This window comes from Oncorhynchus mykiss, chromosome 12 (genome assembly GCF_013265735.2).
Source record: "Oncorhynchus mykiss isolate Arlee chromosome 12, USDA_OmykA_1.1, whole genome shotgun sequence".
In the NCBI taxonomy this organism is placed as follows: domain Eukaryota; kingdom Metazoa; phylum Chordata; class Actinopteri; order Salmoniformes; family Salmonidae; genus Oncorhynchus; species Oncorhynchus mykiss.
Window position 1 is genome coordinate 39,380,204 of NC_048576.1, and position 25,060 is coordinate 39,405,263.

At 44.0% G+C, this 25,060-nt stretch overlaps 2 protein-coding genes across 2 annotated transcripts; one reads left to right on the plus strand and one right to left on the minus strand.

Moving 5' to 3' along the window:
* Positions 1-700: 700 nt before the first annotated feature.
* On the plus strand, positions 701-21,517 carry LOC110537603 (myb-binding protein 1A-like protein). The gene is made up of 26 exons (XM_036937554.1): positions 701-1,341; positions 1,761-1,856; positions 1,999-2,082; positions 2,454-2,528; positions 2,753-2,860; positions 2,990-3,180; positions 3,306-3,473; positions 4,226-4,343; positions 4,524-4,813; positions 4,916-5,026; positions 5,272-5,397; positions 7,576-7,782; positions 7,882-7,990; positions 8,120-8,213; positions 9,226-9,395; positions 9,530-9,652; positions 11,305-11,436; positions 11,709-11,882; positions 12,389-12,546; positions 15,380-15,572; positions 15,740-15,871; positions 16,063-16,131; positions 16,356-16,469; positions 16,996-17,100; positions 17,189-17,313; positions 18,085-21,517. Exons 1-26 carry the CDS (start codon positions 1,150-1,152, stop codon positions 18,353-18,355), a joined length of 3,735 nt encoding a protein of 1,244 aa, XP_036793449.1. The 5' UTR covers positions 701-1,149; the 3' UTR covers positions 18,356-21,517.
* On the minus strand, positions 18,793-25,060 carry si:dkey-183i3.5 (uncharacterized protein LOC566445 homolog). Its single transcript, XM_036937555.1, has 11 exons — positions 24,717-25,060; positions 24,385-24,656; positions 22,951-23,162; positions 22,383-22,443; positions 22,176-22,271; positions 21,252-21,428; positions 20,758-20,883; positions 20,480-20,593; positions 20,252-20,358; positions 19,741-20,129; positions 18,793-18,968 (listed from the first exon to the last, which is right to left on the minus strand). Exons 1-11 carry the CDS (start codon positions 25,018-25,020, stop codon positions 18,949-18,951), a joined length of 1,878 nt encoding a protein of 625 aa, XP_036793450.1. The 5' UTR covers positions 25,021-25,060; the 3' UTR covers positions 18,793-18,948.

Here is a 25,060-nt window from a genome sequence, read left to right on the forward strand (position 1 = left end):
AAGTATGTGAGAGTGGATTCTCGGCCCTCACTAGCATGAAAACTAAATACAGGCACAGACTGTGTGTGGAAAATTATTTAAGGAGTGTGACTCTCTCCAATACAACCCCACATTGTTATGTGCGTCCTTTCAAGCACACTCTTCTCATTAACCTGTGGTGAGTTATTCATAATTTTCAATGAACAAATAAGTTTTATATGTAAGATGGCTAAATAAAGAGCAAAATAATTGATTATTATAATATTATTATTTGTGCCCTGGTCCTATACGAGCTCTTTGTCACTTCCCACGAGCCGGGTTGTGAAGGGGAAAAAAAATCGTATTTTGGCAGGCATACAATGATGGCAAAAAACATAATTTGAGAGTGCGCTGACCATGGTGCAAGAGGGCGTACGAAGCTGGAGGTTGAATGTTTGAAGGGGTACGGAACTATACAAATTTTAGGAACCATTGATCCAAAATATCCATCGGATACTCTAGTTGGCGCTCTAAAAGTGAAAAGAAAAGTCTTCAAAAATGGAAGACAATCAGGAGGAAGCTAGATCAGGTGGGGCCATTCTAGCCAATGAGAGGACAGAGGACAGATATGTGTGCAGCCACAAAGTCAACATTTACTATATCGTATATATATACAAACATGGTTTGGGTCTTAATTTCGCGTTAGGCATACGGTTATCAGTGTGGTTAAGGTTAGGTTTAAAGTAACATTTTAAGAAGGTTTATGACTTTGTGACTGTGGTAACTAGTGATTTTATAACGTGCTTTTTCTCAAAGTTACCGGGATGTCACGTGTCCTACTTATATCAATACAATCGTAACAACCGAATCATTACGAAACTTCGATTCAATCAAATAAGTAACACGTAGCAAATACGTCATTATATTGTTATGAACGAATTTCGACACTCCACGACCTCCATATAAAAACCCATCGCTTGACGACCGAATACAATTTTTAAAAAACCACCTGCTGGAGAAGACAGATTTTGGCCCCAGTTATGCCTCTTGCTTGGCCTTTTCCTCTTATAAAAAGCGATACAGCTTTTGTCAAATTAACTAAAAAATATATATATTTTAGGTAACTCCATTCGTTTCCCCAACGTTAACCTGTTACGTCTACTCAAAACCCTTATCTCCCTGTCACATGGCATGAATAAGATGCATGTAGACATGGGGGAGATAGAAAATGAACCAGTGCGACCGAAAATTACTGATGCCAAGGGTATTCTCCAACAGAACCGCGAGTTCCTGGACTTCTTCTGGGATATCGCTAAACCTGAACAAGAGATACGGCTGAAGGCCATTGAAAATCTCATACAATATCTGAAGACTAGTGAAAAGGTTGGTGTGTTTGGGACAGCTCTCAGTTGCTAAGTTAGCTGCTACGGAGTTAGCTTGTTAGCTAACATAGCCTACTTATCTTGCTAAACCAACTACAGTAGCTGGTTAGCTAGGCATATTGCCACTTTTATGCTATTGGTGGGTGTTGGACTTTAGAGAAACTGGCAATAACATTAACGTAATCCATATCAAGTTTGGCACAGTATGTAAACGAAACTTATTTCACACCTGGCAACGTGTGTTGAGTTGAGAGTTTTGATTGCTGGAATGCTACTCTACTTATATGCATTTGAGTTGCTGTCATACTGTCTGTTTAGAAGGTGTATGTTCCACCACACATATACATGTTACATATATGGGTCCATAGAGTTCTTGACATTTTGCTATAATGTATGTGTTCTCTTCTCTTTCCTTTCTAGACAGATGAGTTGACATACACCCTGAAGAGACTGGTGGATGGCTTGGCACACACTAGAGAGGCTGCCCGGCCAGGCTTCAGTTTGGCTTTGGGACAGGTAATGTTAATAGTACATCTAATGGCTCACCAACATCCTATTTCTTTGTACATGTCTTACGAAGGCGTTATGAAGGTGTTGCTACATAACATATAAGAGGTTGTTACTGATGCATCATTTCTGTCATTGTTTTGGTTGTCAGGTACTGAGCGTGTTTGAGGAGATACCTCTGCGTACAGCCTTTGATCAAATCAAAGAGAAGCACAACTTGGCGAAAGTGAAAAAGGTAAGCATGTGATGTGACAAGTTAGATGGTGTGGTAAATTTATAATATTTTTTTTATTTAACTGTTATTTAACTAGGTAAGTAAGTTAAGAACAAATTCTTATTTACAATGACGGCCTACCCTGGCCAAACCTGGACTACGCTGGGCCAATTGTGCGCCACCCTATGGCACTCCCAATCACGGCCGGATGTGATACAGCCTGGATTCAAACCAGGGACTGTAGTGACGCCTCCTGCACTGAGATGCAGTGCCTTAGTCTGCTGCGCCGCTCGGGAGTGTTTCACTAACATCCATATACTTAATGTAATCAGCCAACGAAGGTCTCTATATTGCACAGTATCTTATGTTGACGTTTATATTCATGTTGACAGAAACTCATCAGAAATGCTGCTTTTGGGAACTTCTTTGGTGTGCTCGCCCTGTCTCAGTCCACACGCCTTCCAAAGGTAAGAATGACACCAGGTCACCCATGGGCTTGGCAGAGAAGACTAGTATACCATGTTTTGCACAGAGAATTGAAGTGCACATATGCCCCCCTTATTGTTACTGCCAGACATAGCTTGGTTTCTACTTTTCAGACTTCAGTGTGTGTTTGGTTTTCTTACTCACCCGTGTGTGTGTGTGTGTGTGTGTGTGTGTGTGTGTTTGTGTGTGTGTGTGTGTGTGACAGGAGCCTCAGGTGGTGCTGGAGTGTGTCCAGCTCCTCCAGAGCCTATCGCAGTATAGAGAACACCTGCGGGACCTGCCCAGGAAGACCATGGTGGACATCCTGTCTGAGGTGAGTGACTCAGCCAGCTCTACTTCATAGTGTATCACTCTTCTAATGGTGTCTCAATGTGATAAATCCTTGTGTTGAAGGGTGCAGTCGGTATGACCTGTGTATTGTTTGGTCTGTGTGGTTCTCCAGACGTCAGAGGAGGTGTTTGAGGAGGTGCTGCTGGGAGCCCTGCAGACAGACCTGTCCTCTGCCTTCAGCACCCCTGAGCAGCTGCAGCTCCTCCTGGTGGCCATGCAGAAGTTCCCCCAGGTGCTCAAGCCCAAGAAGCTGAAGAAGCTGCTGGGCACCTCCACCATCATAACCATGGACAATATCCCTAAGTGAGCAGCTTTTTACGACTAGGGCTATGTTTTTTTTTCATGGTCAGGATGACACACACACACACACACACACACTTACTAAATGTAAAATCAAACCTGTGTCTCCTGTCCATCCTCTCCCCTAGGTTGACAGATGTACTGAAGATGGCGGCCCGCTCAGTCAAGAAGGACCGCCTGCTGCCTGCGGTGGCTCTGGACCTGCTGCAGATCTCTCTGAGGGAGGACAACTTTGAGCTCTTCTGGAGGGAGACCATCATTAACGGCATGCTGAAAGACCAGCCGGGGCCCACACAGTAAGCACAGCATTGGGGTTAAGACTGTTGGCTCCTCACTCACATTTGGACCCTGAACCCGAATATTAGATGATTGAACTAAGTTCTGTAGCCTAGACCCCTGTAATACAATTTTTACCCCTGTCATTTTTCTAACTTAATGCAAGCATTTCCCCCCATGTATGTTCCTGTTTTCCTTCCTGTGCTGTAAATTTACATAGCTGTTCTAGCAAACCTAATTTTATTGGTCACACACATGTTTAGCAGATGTTATTGCAGGTGTAGTGAAATGCTTGTGTTTCTAGCTCCGACAGTGCAGTAATATCTAACAATTTCACAACATATACCCAATACACACAAATCTAAGCAAAGGAAGTAAGAATATATAAGTATATGGACGAGCAATGTCCGAGCTGCATAGACTAAGATACAGTAGAATAGTATGGAATACAGTATATACATATGAGACGAGTAATGCAAGATATGTAAACATTATTAAAGTGACTAGTGTTCCATTTATTAAAGTGGCCAGTGATTTCAAGTCAATGTATATTGGCAGCTGCCTCTGTGTGCTAGTGTTGGCTATTTAACAGTCTGATGGCCTTGAGATAGGAGCTGTTTTTCAGTCTCTCGGTCCCAGCTTTGATGCACCTGTACTGACCTCACCTTCTGGGTGATAGCGGGGTGAACAGGCAGTGGCTCGGGTGGTTGTTGTCCTTGATGATCTTTTTGGCCTTCCTGTGACATCGGGCTGTCTTCTCTCTGTGCCCCAGTTACCTGAGCTACCGGCTGTTGGGTAGTGCCCTGCCCTTGTTGACCCTGGCCCAGCTGAAACAGGTGTTAAATGGAGAGGTGATGAGGACCTACGGGGAACACGTGGTCTCTGCCCAGGTCAGTCTCCCTACAAATGTCTGTCGACTCATGACTGCACCAGATGATAAAAAATACATAGTGAAGCTGCTGGCATCTTAGTTGGTCACAGAAAATATATAGTAAGATGCTCACTTATCCAAAAAGGAAATGTTTTAAAATATATTGACTTACAAGTATGCACTCATCTCGCCCCCTCAGCTCCCAGACCGCTTTAAGTTTGCCCCCGAGATGGAGACGTACGTTGGCGACTTCCTGCAGGGCTGCGATGACCCGGAGAAGCAGCTGGCGGTGATGGTGGCCTTCTCCCTGCTCACAAACCAGGGCTACCCTGTGGTGCCCTCCTTCTGGAGGGTTGTGCAGCACCTGCAGCCGACCGCACTGCAGAGCTACGTGGACTGGCTCAAAGACATGTTCCTCAACCCCCGGCTGGACAGCTGCCTGGACTTCAGCACCCGCAGGCAGAAGGAGAACCAGGAGGGCGGAATCCAGTGAGTAGAACTCTTGGAGCAAGTCCTAGAATGACTAATATATGCCTTCTGGCTTCTAAACTAAAAGTATCCCATTGAATTGTTGACTCTCTCTATCCTTAGGAGAGAGAACTGTATATTCCGCCTGAGGAAGTGGATCATTCCACGCCTAACCTCCATCGCCGAGAACAACCAGGTGAAGAGAGAGGAGGCTCTAGTGATGGATGTAGCCAGGTGAGCGATCTCACTGCAGGGAAAATGTCATGTCTCTCACTGTTTGCTGCTCCCCCAAGTGATTTTAGATTATGCCTTGGTGATATCACTTTTGGGAGCAGCAAAGGGTGATATTTTTCCTGTGCCAAGTTGGATGTGCGTAGTAATCTTCCCAACATTTCTATAACTATTGTATTCTGAAGGGCACTTTATAGTCATAATGTAGCATAGATGTTAACTCATTGTTTTGTCCTCCATCGTGCCAGGTTTGTCTTTTTCCATGCGTTCTTCAATTCTAAGAAGGCCACCCCAGACATACTTGAGACAGAAGCCACCCTGTCAGTGCCCCTGGATGAGAAGACCAGAGCCATCATCATAAACTCCTTCTTTGGGTGAGATAAGACTACTTTACACTCTTTATCATTTTTCAAAAAACAAGCTGTGGGGTAGTCAAAGATGAAGAGCATGGCTACAATGGTAGGTGGCTGGAATAGTCAGTTAAGTTTTAAACATGTATGGTTTTAAAGGGGTAATTGCATGAAACTCCATAGCGTGAGTGTTCTTTTACGTTACACTCTAGATGCCCTACACCAGAGGTAGGTAACTAGATTAAAGCCACTGGCCGATATTTGTTGGAGTGGATGGCCTGGAATTATAATCAAATCAAATCAAATTTATTTATATAGCCCTTCGTACATCAGCTGATATCTCAAAGTGCTGTACAGAAACCCAGCCTAAAACCCCAAACAGCAAGCAATGCAGGTGTAGAAGCACGGTGGCTTGGAAAAACTCCCTAGAAAGGCCAAAACCTAGGAAGAAACCTAGAGAGGAACCAGGCTATGTGGGGTGGCCAGTCCTCTTCTGGCTGTGTCGGGTGGAGATTATAACAGAACATGGCCAAGATGTTCAAATGTTCATAAATGACCAGCATGGTCGAATAATAATAAGGCAGAACAGTTGAAACTGGAGCAGCAGCACGGTCAGGTGGACTGGGGACAGCAAGGAGTCATCATGTCAGGTAGTCCTGGGGCATGGTCCTAGGGCTCAGGTCAGTTGAAACTGGAGCAGCAGCACGGCCAGGTGGACTGGGGACAGCAAGGAGTCATCATGTCAGGTAGTCCTGGGGCATGGTTCTAGGGCTCAGGTCCTCCGAGAGAGAGAGAGAGAGAGAAAGAAAGGGAGAAGGAGAGAATTAGAGAACGCACACTTAGATTCACACAGGACACCGAATAGGACAGGAGAAGTACTCCAGATATAACAAACTGACCCTAGTCCCCCGACACGTAAACTACTGCAGCATAAATACTGGAGGCTGAGACAGGAGGGGTCAGGAGACACTGTGGCCCCATCCGAGGACACCCCCGGACAGGGCCAAACAGGAAGGATATAACCCCACCCACTTTGCCAAAGCACAGCCCCCACACCACTAGAGGGATATCTTCAACCACCAACTTACCATTCCGAGACAAGGCTGAGTATAGCCCACAAAGACCTCCGCCGCGGCACAACCCAAGGGGTGGGGGGTGGGGGGGCGCCAACCCAGACAGGATGACCACATCAGAATGAACATGGGTCTCATTAACACAAGCCCACGTGCTAGTGAGTCTTTATACTGTATTTCAAGTTTAGCCAACTTGGATCTATTTGCCTGCTAACAAGGTAGAGAATGGTTCATCTGTTATGAATAGACCCTCCTGTCCGTCTCCAACTGTTTGAATAACAGCCTGTCCACTTTGTTTAGATGTTGAAATCAAGTGGCCAACCTAGATAATAAAAATATTATTTCTCAGAGTGAGAATGAGTTGCCAATTCCTTATATACATGAGTCTTTTTAGGCTCATTGCACATTTATACAGACTAGCACATAAGTCTGTGGCTAAAATGCTACGCGTGACAAATGGAGCATTCATTTTCTACAACATTGATACTCTGGTTTTTATTAGGATCTGCTTTGTTCTACATTTTGGGAGTTGAGACATAAACAGGGTATCGTTGGATGGTTAAGTTCTCGTCTATTACAGTAAAATAATTTCTCTTAAGCGTTTCGGTGTCCGTATGTCCGATTCTGTTGGACCAAACCTCCAATGCAAATAGCAAGTTTAAACTGCTTGTTGTCCAGAGAGGACATTGTTGTGTAGCAGCGGGAGGGGCTTGGTGTCTGTCTGTAAGTGGGAAGGTGTGCACAGGAGCAGCGACGGAGACGAGACCAAAAAGACACATTGCGCTAGAACATACATTCATATTACTCAAATGACTTTGATATATCACCCAGCACTACTGAACATTGACCACAACTAAACCCCAAAATAGATTATTTTCAAATTCAATCTTTTCATACCTTGATTACATTGAGACATGATCACATATTTCTATTTGTGGGAATATTTGGGAACAAATTTCCTAAATTAAACATATTTTAGCTGAATTCCTGGTGATTTTAGTATTTGTTTTTCCCAAAAACTGAAGTCCAAAAAAAGATATGATTTTAGGGCAGGGGTCACCGGTTGTCGACCCCTGCCCTACACTACACATCCGATTAACACATCTCTCTAACCTCCCAACCCCTCCAGATTGCTGCAGCACATCAACCACCTGCCTTTGCTGGGCGACTCCCCTGAGGTGGCAGCCCGCAACCAGAGGCACATGCAGGGTGTGATGGCTGACGGCTCCATGTGGATCTTCTGTCTGGTGCGGTACGCTGACACCCTGCTCAACCAGCCTAAGTACGTTAAGAGCACCCAGCCCTTCAGTCCTGAGCAGAGACAGGCCTGGGACAGGTACGGACCACACTGACTGTAAATGGACCATATGGAGGGGGGGGGTTAAAGGTTGGTGTAAGAAAAATGTAAGCCAATAGTGAACCTGTTCTGATGTAGTATGCTGGCGTCAGTGGGGACTCTAATGAAGAAATCTAAGAAAGGCCAGACTCCAGAGACCTCTGCTTTCCAACAACTCTTCCTGCTGGTTGGCATTCACCTCTTCAAGGTACGCAATTGATAAACAAATGAGGGATGAAAATGATTGTCGTAGTATGGTAAGATTTCTTAGATACATCATTTTACTTTGTCCTTTTTATCCCACGTTTATGTATACATGTTTGCTTGTACCGTAAAGGCTCCAGAGGATTTGGTAGACCTGATGCAGGATCTGCAGAACTGCATGGAAAAAGCCCAAGAGAAGAAGTCCAAGAAGAAGAAGGCGGTAACCGGTAAGATCACATGACCATAGAGAATGTGTCGGAGCCAACCGAATCTTACTGAAGAGTTGAGTTTGCCAAAACCACCCCAGTCTTAATCCGTGACAAGGAAAGAAGTACTCATTCTCCATATATTGAAAACCATATATTTAGTTATTTCCCATCCATACTGGTTCACAGTTGTACAGTGACAGTAAAGCCGGGTGTACGTTACACGATTTTGGCCCCGATTTAGCTGTCCCAGACAAGTTTTTGAAATCGGAGACAAAATCCCAATATCGTTGCCTACTCAGGCGTGCGGCCGTCACTGCCGCTTGTTAAATGTGAGAGGGTCAGAGACTCAAATCTGAGGGATACCGATCTTGTTTTTGAGCAGACGTCCCAAAAATTTCAAGTATGTTTTTTTTTTCGGCACAATCTGCAATGCTCTTGTAGTGTGAGAAATGCAACGACAAGTTTTTAGAACGGTGATGAGCAATAGCCAATGAGAGCTTGCCAGAGAAGAAGCCAGTGAGATTATGTTGTTTCGCATTACCCATAATGTGTAGACTCAAGAAGGAGCGATGACTACTACTAGAATGCGTTTGTACCTTAATCAAAGCCAAAGTGCCAAATCGTTACAGCTCTGAGCAATGTTAAAAATGGTGGCTAGATATTTCAACTGTAGGGAAAGCGTGAATGTCTGACTGAAAACGTTTGAGGCTGCTTTGAGCCACAGGTCGTCTAATCACGTCATTGTTTTCGCCGGACAGCGTGGTTGGTATCGACAATCCTCAACACCAAGTGAAGAATCTTGTAGTGTGTGACCCCCGTCTGCCAGATCATTTAGTGTGCGCACCACTACATTTGCGTGACAAAAAAACTACAGGGAAGATGGTCGTTTATTGTGAGGTTTAGCGATGTCAGGGTTTTGAAAGTCGTGTAGTGTACACCTGGCTTAAGGTTAGTATAAATACCAGCCTCTATGTTCAGTATGGTAGCCTTTGGTGGGATGTCTCTGTAACCACATGTCCTGTTAATCCAGGTTCTGCAGCAGCAGGAGAGGAGGAGCCCCACTGGGCTGAGGTGGTGGTGGACATCCTGCTCTCACTCCTGTCCCAGCCCAGTAGACACATCCGCCACGTCTGCAGGACTGTCTTCTCCAACATCTGTCCCCACGTCACCGCCAGAGCCCTCACCAGCCTAGAGAATACTGTACTCTTACAGAGCTGTGGTTTTTAAATGTTGCATAAAAGTGTTCACTGAAGGTAAAACTTCTGTTGATTTGCGAAAGTAAATGTTGATATATTACAGGAATGTCCATTAATTTGACTCATTGTGTCTTTTAGGTTCTGGACCCAGATAAAGATGAGGAGGACAGTTCCATCGTGGTGACGGATGATAAAGACTCTGACAAAATAAAGAAGAAAGACAAAAAAAAGAGAGGCGAGGATGAAGACGACGAAGAGATGGTCAGTTCAGTTCTTTCACACGTTCACAAATCTACACCAGGGTTTTTCTATAAACTAGGGTACCAGCGAGGATTTCCTATGCTGGACAACATGTTACAGCTATTGAGAACTCATTGATAATAGTTAGCCATTTTTCCCCCATGTCATTACATTAAGATATATAAGGGTTTGACATTTTATTGAATATAGCTAGACGACCCCTTCTCTTGGTTTGGTGTCTTGACGGATTTGTCCAAAATCGTGTGACATAAAACATTACTTTTCTGTCCTTGCATTTGTGGCAGTGTAAGTTGTCGTCATATTATATATTAAGCATTAATCAGTTAAATCAGACATTGAACTTGAGCCCTGTAAGAAACCTGTATCTAGCCGTCACTGTTTTTTGTATAGAGATCTCAGAAATGCAGTGTAACTACCTAACATTTCATGTCTGCTTATGTTAAGAGGTGAAACAGTTTTCATGGGCACACAAATCCCCCAAAATGTATGCTATTGCAAAATGGAAGGCTTCTGAGTCACCTTACCTTGATACTTAAAACATAAATCAATATTGTCTTTAACGTGCTTCAATAATTATGCATAACACGGTTGGATGTGCATTTGGTGTCAAGCTGTTTAATTACACCGTGATATTTTCACATGTAATCATCTGATCCAGGAAGGAATTTTTTGAATGACAGTCAAGTGACAAACAGCTGTTGTGATGGCGTATGCGATGCAACCGCCCAAGTGCTGGAAAAAAGGTGTTTGTGAAGACAGTTGTCAGGATCCACGTTGGATCTAATAACCCTAGCGAGTTGATGTTGATCATCAGTTGTTGTCTGCATGTTTTACAGCAGGGTCTCGTTAGATTTAACAGGGAAACCATCAAATGAGTTCATGTTTTTGTGCCTCGGATTGTACACCAAGTCTACTGTGCGCAATTGTGTAGGATAGACTATTGCGTAACACCCAACTCTATTCCTATGAATTATTCTGGATATGATGACAACAAATGACATTGCCTAGTGTGCTTCTTCTCAATATGATATAGTAATGAAATAACATGACAAATACATTTTGGTTTCAATGTTACACCTGCAATTTTAAACAATACAAGGGGCTTGAAGTAGCCTACTTGAATTTGGAGCTCAGAAATTCAAGTACTGGAATAGGCCTACCTTGCAATTATTGTAGCCAATCTAGAAGTTCTCCTGCTCCCCTTATTATCCACGATTTCCGTTTTTGTGAGACGTGCCCACTTTCATTTATTCTCTGCCACTTCAATTGAAAGGTGTTGCGGTAAAACCATGTGCGGTTATTGAGGACGACAGCATCTAATGCTGGCATCAACTTGGCTTTCTATACAAATCCTCCCATTACAAAAGGAACCTGGTTTTTGCACGCTTTCTCATGATAAAAACAGTGATGGAGAGATTCAAATGGTGAGAGTGAAGCTACCGCTATTCATGGCTTTATTATCACCATGCACGCATCCAGTTTATTTAGTCAGGCAAGTCCACATTATTCTCCCATTTAGAATCTAATAATAATTAGAAAGAGCCCAAAAAGTTGTTGCCTATATATTTTTGTTTGGTATTGTTTAGTGTCCAGTAACAGCTATTGCTTATATTTTTACTCTTCGTAAATATATGTATTACTTGCTTCTCCAGAATGAGGATGAGTCGGATGCATCAGACGACGACTCTGATGAGGGTGAAGATGAGGCCATGGAGGAGGGGAGCGAGGTGGATCAGAACTTCCGCATTGAGCTGATGAAGGTCCTACAGAACCAGGGTGCTCTGGTAGGTGTATTGTGATTGGTCTTTTGTTCTAGCTCTGGGATTGTACTTTACTCTTATTTTTGAAGGTTTCACTTATAGTGCTCAATAAAAAATGTTTTAAATGCATTTTGTGTTAAGTCGCTCTGGATAAGATTCTAGCGGTTTCAGGTTTCATTGAAATCCTCACTCTCTGAGGAGGGGGGGGGGGGGGGGGTTCAAAAGCAGAGACATTAATACACAGCGCTGTTCTAGACATTTTAACTGGACCGGGTCTTTCTTGCTGCATGTCACAGGCCACTGAAGAGGACGGCAGCGATGATTACGAGCTGGACGATGAAGCCATGATGAAGCTGGACGGCAGCATCGCAGGACTGTTCCTTGAACAGAAGAAGAAGATGCAGGCCAAGAAGGATGAGAAGGACAAGCTAAAAAAGGAAAAGACCCTCGTCAGAGACTTCAAGATCAAGGTATTCACATGACAAGATGACTATTTCCGTTTCGCCTGTTTGGATAGAGTTGTAAGTGTGAAAGGTGTGGTAGTCGGCGTGGCCAACCCAAAATGTTCTTGTTGCTGTTTTAAAGCACATTTTGCCATGGCTTATGCTGTGTTGTTATGCTATCTGAGTGACTTAAACATTACGAAATCAATGGCAGTTTTGGAGAGAAAAAATTCTCCCCGACTGTCTAGTTTTTATTTGGGTGATTGTTAGTTCTCAAAGATGATCTGGTAAAAAAAAAAATTATAGCTCCGTTATCTTTCTTTGTAATTTATATATTTATTATTTTTTACATGGAGTGGTGGCAATGATTTCACTGCTAAATTAATATAGGTGAAGCACTGTACTCTAGCAGTTATATTTCTAACACTGCCTCTCTTGTTCTTCTGGTGATGGTCCCCCTATGTTCATGGGGTGCTGACCCTGGTCTTATGCTGTGTTCTAGGTGCTGACCCTGGTCTTATGCTGTGTTCTAGGTGCTGGACCTGGTGGAGGTGTTCCTGGCCAGGCAGGGCAGCAGCCCTCTGGTGCTGGGCATGGTGGAGCCCCTGCTCAGCGTCATCGAGAGCGGCATGAGCTCCGAGAGCGACCAGCAGGAGCAGGACTTCCTCCGCAAGGCCGCAGACATCTTCAAGTACGTCATGCTAGTGCCTTTAGAGACACGCAGGCTCAGAAACATACCCACTACCTTCAGATACATACACTGCCTTCAGAAAGTATTCACACCCCTTGATGTTTTTGTTGTTAAAAAATGGGATGATTTTTGAGCCTGCGTGTCTCTAAAGGCACTAGCAAAAAAAAACATGATTTTTTCAAATAAACTACCTAATTTCTGTACCCTACACATAATTGTAAGGTCCCTCAGTTGAGCAGTGAATTTCAAACACAGATTAAACCACAAAGACCAGGGAGTTTTTCCAATGCCTCGCAAAGAACGGCACCTATTGGTTGATAGGTTTAAAAAAAAAAAAGCAGACAATGAATACCCATTTGAGCATGGTAATGTTATTAATTACACTTTGGATGGTGTATCAATACACCCAGTCACGACAAAGACGTTCCTAACTCAGTTGCCGGTGAGGAAGGAAATCACTCAGGGATTTCACCATGAGGCCAATGGTGATTTTAAAACAGTTAGAGAGTGTAATGTCTGTGTAACTGTTCAAAGGGTCTGGAAAGCTGTGTAGTCGCTGCCAAAGGTGATTCTAACGTATTCAAACGTATTGACTCAGGGGGTGAATACTGATCTAATCAAGATACATTAGTGTGTTATTTTTCATAAATGTTTTAACAAACGTTCACATTTTTCTTCCACTTTGACAGAGTTTTTTTGTGTAGATTGTTGACAACAAAAAAAAGACAATTAAAAACTTCTTATGGAGGTGGTCCCTGCACAGGGATAGCTCAGCGGAAATTTCAGAGCGCCACCTATAGTACTTTACTTAGTACTTGTTAAATCTCAAACTTTCATTAAAACACACATGCAAGGTAATGAATTAAAGCTACACTCGTTGTGAATCTAGCCACCAAGTCAGATTTGTAAAATGCTTTTCGGCAAAAGCATGAGAAGCTATTATCTGATAGCATGCACCCCCCAAAATACCAGCACGACACGTAAACAACAGATTTTGCGGTAGCTGGCGCTACCCAAAACGCAGAAATAAAATATAAAACATTCATTACCTTGGGCGAGCTTCTTTGTTGGCACTCCTATATGTCCCATAAACATCACAATTGGGTCTTTTTCCCGATTAAATCCGTCATTGTATACCCAAAATGTCATTTGCTGAAGGCCAGTCTGATGCTGCAAAAAGTCCCATTTACAAGACGCAACGTCACTTTTTAAAATTACAAAAGTCGCCTATAAACTTTTACAAATCACTTCAAACAACGTTTCTAAACCAACTTTAGGTATTAATAAACGTAAATGATGTATCAAATTGATCACGGGGCGATCTGTATTCGATAGCAGCAAGTCTGGAAAACATCGTCCATTTTTTCAGTTTCACAACATACTGTGGTGCGCCAGAAGAAGGGAGGGGTCTATTCGTGTTGTAACCAGGGATAAATGATTCCGATATTGATAGCAATGGTGACATCGTGTGGAAGCTGTAGGCGTTTACAGGGGGTTCGCATATATTTTCTCTCGTCTTAAACAATTAATTGAATGGCGGACAAATATTTTTTGTTTTGTTTTTGGTAAACAGTTTTACCAGGGATTTTTACTCCTAAACACGTTCTGTTATAGCCACAGACCCGATTTAACCAGTTTTAGAAACTTCAGAGTGTTTTCTATCCACACATACTTATCATATGCATATACTATATTCCTGGCATGAGTAGCAGGACTTTGAAATGTTGCGCGATTTTTAACAAAAAGCTGCGAAAATTCGCATCATCCATAACAGGTTTAAACACTTATTGCATACAGAGTAAGTCCATGTGGTTTGCACTCCTGAACTTTAGGCTTGCCATAACAAAGGGGTTGATTACTCAAGACATTTCAGCTTTTTATTAATTTGTAAACATTTTGAAAAAACATAATTATTCCACTTTGACATTATGGGATATTGTGTGTAGGCCAGTGACAAACCAAGAAAGCTATCAAGGGAAAGGGTGGCTACTTTGAATAATCGCAAATATATTTTGATTTTAACACTTTTTTTGGTTACTACATGATTCCATATGTGCTATTTCATAGTTTTGATGTCTTCACTATTATTCTACAATGTAGAAAATAGTAAAAATAAAGAAAAACCCTTAAATGAGTAGGTGTGTCCAAACTTTTGACTGGTATGTTTTATTAGTAGGCCATGACCCTAGGATGGCAACAAATACATTCTAAGTGGTTTGAATGGGCTTTCTCCATTCTGATTTAATTTATATTCAACCATACTAGGACAAAACTGACAGTGAAGTAGGGAAATTTGTAAAACTTTTTATTTATGTAGCAATGCATCAAAATACATTTTTCTCAACGGTATTGTAAAAATCCATACCGGTACGTGGAGCCATAACGGAATACCTTAAAAGACGATATCGCCCAGCCCAATGTGTCATGTCGGCTCTATCATCTCTCCATGCCAAAAACATTGGGGGAGCTCTCCGCTGTTGCCACGGCAACCTCCTTCCTCAAATACTTCCATTGTGCTCCCAAATGTGTTTTGTTCCACATTTTTCAATTTAGGAACACATGTACGCTTGAAAACTTGATTACTGACAAGAAAAACATTTTGGGATGGAGTTTTCCTTTAATACTGAAAACACCTCGCAATGTATTAGAGATGTGGGACAGGATTTGTGCTTTACTTTTCTGCACCTCGAAAGAACAACTTGTCATATGCGGGTGCATTGAAGACCGATGTATTCTGTCTGCGGAAACAGATTATCATGTTATGTCAACAGTTTCCAGTATTATTCTGCCACACTGATCAGTCAACGTCACCCTCGTCCTCTCCTACCCCCAGGAACCAGCTGTGCCGTGCCAAGCAGTACTGTAAGACCGTGGGCAACAGACAGGGGGAGCTCCACGACCTGCTGGAGAAACTCATGACCAAAACCCAGAAGCTGTCTGACTCCTCAGTGTCACTCTACTTCTTCAGTGCATCTCTGTACCTGGTCAAGGTGCTGAGAGGGGGGTGCCCGGGGCCTCAGCAGATGGCAAGACAACACCTTCTACTGAGGTAAGCCTCTTTACCTTTCAGAGTTGACTACAGTGACAATTGTTCCTTAACCAACCTTTAGCGTTCAACCTTAATGTATGCCGAGTATTTACTATTAGTGCATCATTTATATGAAACCAACCTGCTGAAATCTCGGTGTTGCAGCTGAGGTTCATGGGTAACGTGGACGTGGAGAGGGTGTCGGCCATCTTTAAAGGGGCGCTCTGCTCCTTCATGACGCGCAGGAAAAGCCCTCTGTCAGGCCTAATGTTTGTCGACCTCTTCACCCGCTTCCCTGTGAGTCAACAACCAACCGCATCCAAACTGCTCTCTATTGATTCAAATGACTGCATAAACACTTGAAGATGCGTTGTTGTTTCCTCTTGTTGCTCTGTGCTTTCTAGAATCCCCACAACTAGTGTCAAGACGTCTGTTGGCTTGTTGTAACGTGATGCTGTTGGAGGTTGATTATCTTGTGTTGTGTGTAGGTTCTGTGTGTAAACCTGTTGGTGACCGCAGTGGAACACATCACAACAGGAGTCAGAGAACACCAACAGGTAAGACTAGCAGGCTCCACCTCAACAATTACCAGTAAAAAGAGGCATCTGACCCTGGACCAGTAGTTAGGTTCAACTTCTACCAACTCTAGTTTTAATACAGTGATGACGGACCACACTCTTCCCAGCCAATGATCCTTTCAGACTGACGGTAAATACCACTGATCTGCACAAAATCATCTTCCCATTGAGTGTTTCATTTTGTATGCGTGTGTGTTCCACAGAGCCAGGCCAGTGCCATGGTGCTGCGGGGGCTGCAGAGCAGGGAGGTACAGCAGCTGTTAGCAGGCAACCCCTGGGCAGGGCTGCTTCAGCAGGCGGTGGGCCGTGTGGCAGCGGTAGGCATCAAACACCTCACCCAAGCTTAGACATCAGAGAACATGTCACTGTGTGAAACACCACAGGAATCAATCTCTATATCACATCATTACTGCAAAGCATGGGAAAAATGATATTGTGGTAAATTGGGACCATAGTGTGTGGGGCCCTCCCTGTTCTTTTCCATTATTATTTTAGTCCAGCCCCTACGTATTTAAGGATGTGCATCACAGCAGGCTGCTGAGGGGAGGACAGCTCATAATAATGGCGTGCTATCAAACACATTGAAAACATGTTTGATACCATTCCATTGATTCCGATCCAGCCATTACTATGAGCCCGTCCTCCCCAATTAAGGTGCCGCCTGGGATGTGCGTACGACCCCAAACTTTCTTCAAAAGCATGTTACATTAAAAACTGATCAACTTTAACAATGTTTTTCATCCAGTTTAATCTCTAGGTTTGACTTGGATGATACTGTACATTACCCATCTCTCCCTGGAGCTGCTGATTTGTTACTGATATGGTTGTGGATGTTCTCCTCAGAGTCTGGAGACTGTAGTTGAGACTGGTAAGAACAAGGTGGTCCAGGAGAAGTTGGTCAAAGCCCTGGAGCTCAGTCTCTTCCTGGTTAAAACTGTCAACGAGCAGGTAAAGCAACTTATCCCTTTAATACCCCCCCACCCATCATTTGTCTTTCCAGATTCTTTAACCTACTTTTGTCTCCTGTGTTTTACAGAAGCTGTCTGTGGATCTGGAGCCCCTCGAAAAGGTTATTCAGTCCATGAGAGAGGTTCTGGGCTTCAGGAAGACTGGACAGATGGAGGACACCTACTGGGCTGTTATGAAACATTTTGGAGTCATGTGAGTAACTCTGCCACATGTTTACTGTTACAGTGCCATGTCATTGGGAAATAATTGTACCAACAATACTCATATCATTGAGACCTACTGAATATGTCAGCTATTTTGGGGGGGATGAGTACTGTTGAAACTTTGAGCATTTCCACTATTTCAGATAATTGGTAAGAGAACTGCTGTGCCAGTATGCCAACAGAGCAGCTTGGCTAGTGGTTCTCAAACTGTTTGGGGCCGGAGACCCAATTCATAAGGGACTCCCTCATAATTAAAACACAACTGGAGTGAGATACAAGGAGTTGTACTACTTCGGCAGTGCATGGTCAGACGAACCAAGTCTCGGGCCCTGGGAAGAAAAATTTTAAAAGCCTGCCTCTTGGCATCGGAGAGAATGTTGCAGATTGAGCTAATTTCCTGCAGTTCTACATGTTTTGTCATGGGGAAGAGATTCTGTTCAGCTTTAAAGCAAATATCCTGCCATGAGGCAGCGAGAGAACTTTGCCATTTTAAATGCACTGTGATTTATGTTAAAAAATAAACATTTTGGGGGAATACAGGCCTATTGATACCAATATCCCTGTGTGCCTCCCAGGCAGACCATAGTTAGGAACACAAACTGTATATTAATAATATTGTACTCTATTCCACAGATCCACAGACAATGTTTAATCTGTTAGTAATATTCATTAAAGAGATTACATTCTATATATTTAGAGGTGGACACCACTTTGAAAATACCTGCTTTAATACCATGTTTTGTGGCTCCACCTTTAACAGAAAGCCCAAAAGGGACAGAACCAGGAAAACCAAAGACCAGGCTGAGCCGACCGCTCCCAAGAAGAAGAAAGGATTCCTGCCGGAGACCAAGAAGAGAAAGAACCGCAAGAAGCAACTGCCTGTCTCTGAGCAGGGGGCAGCAGATGCCAACACAGTCCCCTTGGGGAAACCAGAGGGAGGAAAGAAGAAAATAAACAAAATCAAGAGGAAACTACCAGGAGGAGGAGAGACACCTGTACAGGGTCCGACCAAGAAGGCCAAGACGACATAGCCTGAAGGCAAACAGAAGAAGGGAGGCAGAGGAGAATAAAGTGGACTATATGTGTGTACTTAGGCCAGAGAGAGAGAGAGAGCCTGTGGTTGTGAAGATGGGGTCTCATGCTCTGGTTTTGTAACTTTGCTCTACGAAGAGCTATTGATATCCTTTTCATACAAAGGAAGGGCGAGGTTTGTTTGTGGTCTTAGGCTGTATGTTCCCTTTGCGTCCCTACTCCATCCCAACACACCAGTGTGAATCTTATGCAAAATTCTGGAGTGTTCATAAGCCTCTGAACTGATAAGTATTCAAATAATAATTGGTCATTGCGTTGTCTATGCGCCATTTTCCTTGCATGCGTTCTCTGCGAACAAGGGAGCATAGTCAGCTTGAATCCAGGCCTTGGGGATTATGCTAGTAGACCTCAAGCCGATTGAATGTGTTGCACATGGTGAAATAACACTGCTTTTATTGATATTAAACATGTTACATTATGGCAAGTCACACAACAGAATCTGAGACTGTTGATCTTTCTTAGTAATTCTGCTAAAACAGGGTTCCATCTCAATGTAGGCAGATGGAGATTCTCTGGTCGGTCCTGTTTGTCCTCAGTACACTGTTGAAGAGACTGGAAGGGAAAGAGTGGTCCAATGAGGAATTGTCTGCGTTGCACCCATAGAGAAACTCATCTTTATCTGTCCCATTAGTCTTTTTTAAATTTAACCTTTACCTTGGCAAGCCGGTTAAGAACAAATTCTTATTTACAATGACAGCCTACCAAAAGGCCACGGGATTAAAAATACATGACCTAAGGCAACTGCCAACACCATTGAGGCAATCCATTTTAAAATAGCACGATTGGCTGAGCCCTCCGCCAATGAAGTTGGAAGTCCCATTATCTATGGTTGAATCTCAGAAGGTAAAGGGACAATACACTCCCAAATTTAACTTATTTTTAGACCTCTATGATGAGTCCATGTCCCAAGCAATAAGTTGTGTAGACCCTGCCATTTAATTTATTATTTCAACCTTTATTTAACTAGGCAAGTCAGTTAAGAATAAATTCTTATTTTCAATGATGGGTTAACTGCCTTGTTCAGGGGCAGAACGACAGATTTTTATCTTGCCACCTTTCGGTTACTCGTCCAACGCTCAAACCACTAGGCTACCTGCCGCCCCAACCCAAATAAATTCAAAGACACGTACAACAAATCTGGAAATACCATGGTGCTTTTCCATTCATTTTAGCTTGTGGATGGCCTGTGACATGGACTTATCTTGACATTGTGATATTTTGGAGTGTGATATTCCTTTAAGATGGCGCCAGTAATAGTATCGTTTTAAAGGAGGCATTACAGATAAAAGTAAAACTAGTTCATAGAGATGGGAGCTGTACTCACGTCCACTGCTGCTCAGGCTGGAGGACATGTAGCTGCTCCCGCCTCCGAAGGACCCCCCGCCTCCGAAGGATCCCCCGCCTCCGAAAGACCCTCCACCTCCTCCTAACCCCAGACCTCCTCCAAAACCTCCAAAGCCACTGCCCAGACCCCCTCCAAAGCCTCCTCCTAGGCCTCCGCCTATTCTGTAGCCACCGCCCAGACCCATGCCGCCGCCGCCTCCTCCTCCTCCCAGACCCATGCCGCCGCCGCCTCCTCCTCCTCCCAGACCCAGACCCATGCCGCCGCCGCCGCCGCCGCCTCCTCCTCCCAGGGCCAGGCCAGCCCCACCTCCCCCTCCTCCAATGGCAGTCTTAGACATGTGCACGGTCACGCCGCCTCCTGACCTCAGTCTGAAACCATATTCATCACAAATACATGACTATCATAGAGACGGGCGTAGAACTTCAGAGAGCATCAATCAGCACTTATATGGGTGAACATCTGGATGATGTATGAGACCCTACTCTCTTACCTGCTCTCCTCGCTGTCCAGAAGCTTCTTGTATGCAGTGATCTCAACATCTAGAGACATTTTACTGGCCAGGAGTTCCTGGTACTCTTGACCATAGTGTGTTATTTGCTGTAAGAAGAGCATGATTCATGGGTTATGCTGCACCTAGAAACTGCATGTGAAAGTGGCTCATAGGAGTTGTATTTTTTACTGGTGTATACTTGTGGAGGACTCTGTACCCCATCCTTACCTTTCTGATGTCATCCAGCTGCAACTTGAGGGTCAGCACCTGCTCCTGATAGGTCTCTGTGTGGGAGCTGGAGTGGGACTCTGCCTCATCCACCTGAGATTCCATCTGGATGTTCTACAACGGGAGAGATCAGTCCTGCGTATTAAAATACTGTGGCGAGCATTAGGTTGTCAGGAGATAGGAGTGGGATACTTACCCTCATACTGTCATTTATGAAATCAATGAAACATTTTATTTGATGCTGTATAATTTCAGGGTAGACAAGGTCATGTTCCTACCAGGGTCTTGAGTCTGTCGATCTCCCTCTGTACTGAGTCGATCTGCAGTTTGTACATGCGCAGCTCCTCTTTGGTTTGGGTCAGAGTCTGGGTACTGGGCTGGGATGTCATGGACATCATGGAGAGCTGGGGTTTGAAATAAGAAAAAGGAGGTTACATTTTCATGGTGCCTTCACTAGTCTTAGTCTACGCAAACTTGAGAAATAAACATAAGATTTGGGGTTGGATGCTGGAAGGCAATGTAGGCTAAAATAGTGTATTCTGAGTGCAATGCTAAGAACATCCACTTGGGGGAGACTGCAACACAGATAAGAATGAGAGATAATGAATGTTATGGTGTTTGCAAAACAAGTAATCATTTTTGCAACTAGTTATCGTTAGATAATGCCTGACAGACTTGAGATGATTATGTTAATACAATGTAAAGTTGATGGGCCAATAGACTGGTTGACAAAATGCAGACTAGATACTGTCGGTCGCTGAAGGGAACATACACTGTCCTGCACAGAAACAAGGGCGTCCTGCTTGCTGCGCTGGGCCAGGGCTTCATAGTGGGACTTGACGTCCGACAGGGCAGAGGTCAGGTCCTGGGCTTGGGCTGCGTTGTCCACCGAGATGGAGAAGGCTGACCTCACACTGCCCGTCATGATGTTCCTCACCTCCTTCACTTTCTACAACACAAAGCAAATGTGTTATGTCTAATGTGCAATTGTTTTAGTCTTCCTTGTGGCTATGGCAACATAATACAGCTTTTAAAATATGCGTAGTACTGTGTTGAGACTCACAATTGAACTCTGAAAACACACTGCACAACATCTGTTGGGCATGTTGCCTTTATTTGAACACTTTCCAATATCGCTTTGGTAAATGTACCCTACTCTTTGTTGATCCCCATATATACTATAATCTACTGCAACCGTGTTGTTAGAATAATAGGCCCACATTGTCCCTCCTGTGTACCAATTATGCCATTTACGATACTGAGAGAGTCACAGGATGTGTAATGTGAATCCATAATGTTGTGAACACTTATGAAAGGTCTGGTTCTGCAGCAGTGATCATCTGGGTGATTTTAGTGAGCGAGAGAGAGAGAAGCAGTAGTGCTTAGTGTTGAGTGCTGACTGTCAGCTTGTCTGAATCTCCATAATTGATGGGGAGACATTTTAATGCAGCGCCTGGGCAAGGGATCATCTCCAGAGGGCTCAGGGAGGAATGCTTTTACTGGTGGAGTACAGGAGCAGACAAGGAACAGTGCATATGGACAATTCTAATACAAATGTGAACCAAGAGGGGGGGAAAAACGTTTACAATGTTTCATGTTTGCTCATTTTATAGAGCCTAAATGTGCACTGAACACCCCTCCCCTAGCAAGTTCAGCAAGACTTTTCCAGTAAAAGACTTTGTCATCATGTACTCACAGCATCATACACCTGCTTTGAGAGACCAATCTGATCTTCCAGTCCGCCAATGTTGGTTTGAAGCTCAAAAATGCTCATGTAGAGATTGTCTACCTCCTGTTAAAGCATGGGAGTAGTGGTTTTAGTAGCCATAACAGAATGTTATTCATTATTTCAATAGTTTGAATAATCCTTTGGTAGTTTGATAACACCATGATGTATCCATACCTCTTTTAATGTGGTCCAGTCCATCTCTAATGACTTGGTTTGGACGGTCTCCTCCTCAAACCTTTCAATATAAAACCAATAGAAGGTTTTATGTCAAATGTATGCATTAGCTTTCATATATCATCGACGTCTACAATTCTGCTTCGTGAGTTTAAAGGGTCATATATTGTGTACTCGGCTGAAACAAATGTGAGTATTTGTTGTTATTTTTTCGCAGCATCAATTGAATGTCAAGCTGTGTGTTGGTAGGATGCAGATTCTCTTCAGATCAAAAGGCTCAAGAATCTGCTGCTGGATTTTGCTCCAATTGAGCATTAAATGCATTGATCTGCTGAGGTAATTATAACGCAAAGTCACCACATCTACATGAGGCTGAGAGCTTTCTCTCTTCAGGCCTGGTGCAGCAGACAGATTAGTGACTAACACTAGACCCACACTTTATGATACTGTGTTGTGGATTCACTGTAATGTGGGGACACTTAACTTTACTGTATTGTGTATTATAGGGTCAATGTTTATTTCATTATGGCACCACTTTTGTGAGGTAATCTACCCTAACCCCACCCACCTGCTCTGGACATCTTCGATGATGCTCTTGTAGTGCTCAATCTCAGCAACAATGGCCTCCTTGGTGGCAGACAGGCCATCAATCTGGATCTTGTAGGTACCGATGGCAGAGGTGAGCAGGATGGAGGTGTTGGCAGGGCCGCTCTGGTCCGGGTTGGTGAACATGGCGATCTTGGCCCTCAACACAGCGTTGGTCTGCTCCAGAGAGCGAGCCTGGGGACCATGAGAGAGAACGAGAGAGGCCAGATCGATGAATACACTACACAAATAGATTTCTATTGGGTTTACAACATAGAAATACAGTCTGTTGTTCCTCTCCAAGAATGGGTCTGAATTTCAATGAGCTTGATTGATTTTGGATATTGATGTTCAGAACATTCTAATGGCCTGTTCTTTTTTTTTTATTTAGATCAAAACATTAGGAACACTGATCTTTCCATGACAGACTGACCAGGTGAAAGCTATGATCCCTTATTGATGTCGCTTGTTAAATCCATTTCAATCAGTGTAGATGAAAGGGAGGAGACGGGTAAATAATTATTTTTAAGCCTTAAGACAATTGAGACACTAATTGTGTGTGTGTCATTCAGAGGGTGAATGGCCAAGACAAAATATTTCTGTGCCTTTGAATGGGGTACGGTAGTAGGTGCCCTGCGCACCGGTTTGAGTGTGTCAAGAACTGCAACGTTGCTGGGTTTTTCACGCTCAACAGTTTCCCATCCGAATCAAGAATGGTCCACCGCCCAAAGAACCTCCTGCAAATTTGACACAACTGTGGGAAGCATTGGGTTTAACATGGGCCAGCATCCCGGTGGAACGCTTTCGACACCTTGTAGAGTCCATGCCCTAACGAATTGAGGGTGTTCTGAGGGCAAAGGGGGTGCAACTCAATATTACGAAGGTGTTCCTAATGTTTTGTACACTCAGTGTAGAACCAATACATGCATAATGTTTTTGCATGATAGCAATGTTGACTGCCTACATGAGCATTGCTATCAATTTCAAAACCAGCACAATCTAAGACTATCCTCAACTGGTTTAAGCACAAACATAAATTATGCATTGGTCAATCCACATCTGTAATCGAAATCCACCTAGGCTATAAAATGTCACACCCTCAGAGGATGTGTAGGATGTTGATGGATAGAGGATACTGATCAACATAATGTTAATTAATTTGTTCAAGCAGTAGTACATAGTTTAATTAATTTGGTTGTTCAAGCACCTGTACAAATATTGAGTTTACACATGGGACCATATTTATGCATGAATAAGAAGCATAGCTAATTACTGTATTCTTAAAGTGCACTTAAAATATTACTGAGATGGATTAAAATGAATGAAGCATAGTGGCTAAATACCAACATAAATTATTATTGATTATAGACATTAAAGATACTGCCTGTATGAAGAGTGTAATATTTTCATTACATACCTTGTCAATGAAGGTGGCAAACTTGTCATTGAGGACCTGCAGCTCCTCCTTCTCCTTTAGGCGGGTCACCTGGACTGTGTCGAGCGAGGGTAGCGAGGGGTCGATGCTTGGCACAGGGCTGACACCCACGTCACCACCCACTGCAGTGGTGGAGCTCAGGAAAGACGGGTTGAAGCCATAGCCTCCGATCTTGAAGACCCGGCCGCCCAAGCGAGCCCTGAGTGGGGCCACGCCAGCCCTGAACCCTGCTGCACTGACCCCTCCACCGCCGGCTCCTAGAGCCAGGGCACGTCCACCCATTCCCATCCCAAGACCGCCTCCACCTCCTCCGCCCCCCATTCCTAGCCCCATCCCCAGGCCTCCCCCCATCCCCAGGCCTCCCCCCATTCCCATCCCCAGGCCTCCTCCCATCCCAAGGCCTCCACCCATTCCCATCCCCATGCCTAGCCCCATCCCTCCTCTCATACCGAGTCCCGCTCTTCCACCCCCGCCCATTCCAAAAGACCTGGAGAGGGCCATTCCGGCCCCTCCGCCGCCACCTCCACCGCTCCTGCCCCCAGAGAAGAGCCTGTTGCCCCCATAGGTCGCCCCAAACCTCACCGCCCCCCCACTGATTCTCAGGTTCGTCTCAGACATTTTAGCAGCAGCAGCAGCCTCAAAGCTGGGGTGTCCAAGC

Coding starts and splice junctions, on each gene's coding strand:
- si:dkey-183i3.5 (XM_036937555.1), bottom strand. CDS start 25,020: ATGTCTGAGACGAACCTGAGAATCAGTGGGGGGGCGGTGAGGTTTGGG. Junction 22,272..22,382: donor ACTGGACCACATTAAAAGAG/GTATGGATACAT, acceptor ATGCTTTAACAG/GAGGTAGACAATCTCTACAT. Junction 20,359..20,479: donor AGCTGGATGACATCAGAAAG/GTAAGGATGGGG, acceptor CTCTTCTTACAG/CAAATAACACACTATGGTCA.
- LOC110537603 (XM_036937554.1), top strand. CDS start 1,150: ATGAATAAGATGCATGTAGACATGGGGGAGATAGAAAATGAACCAGTG. Junction 7,783..7,881: donor CAGAGACAGGCCTGGGACAG/GTACGGACCACA, acceptor GTTCTGATGTAG/TATGCTGGCGTCAGTGGGGA. Junction 11,883..12,388: donor TCAGAGACTTCAAGATCAAG/GTATTCACATGA, acceptor GCTGTGTTCTAG/GTGCTGGACCTGGTGGAGGT.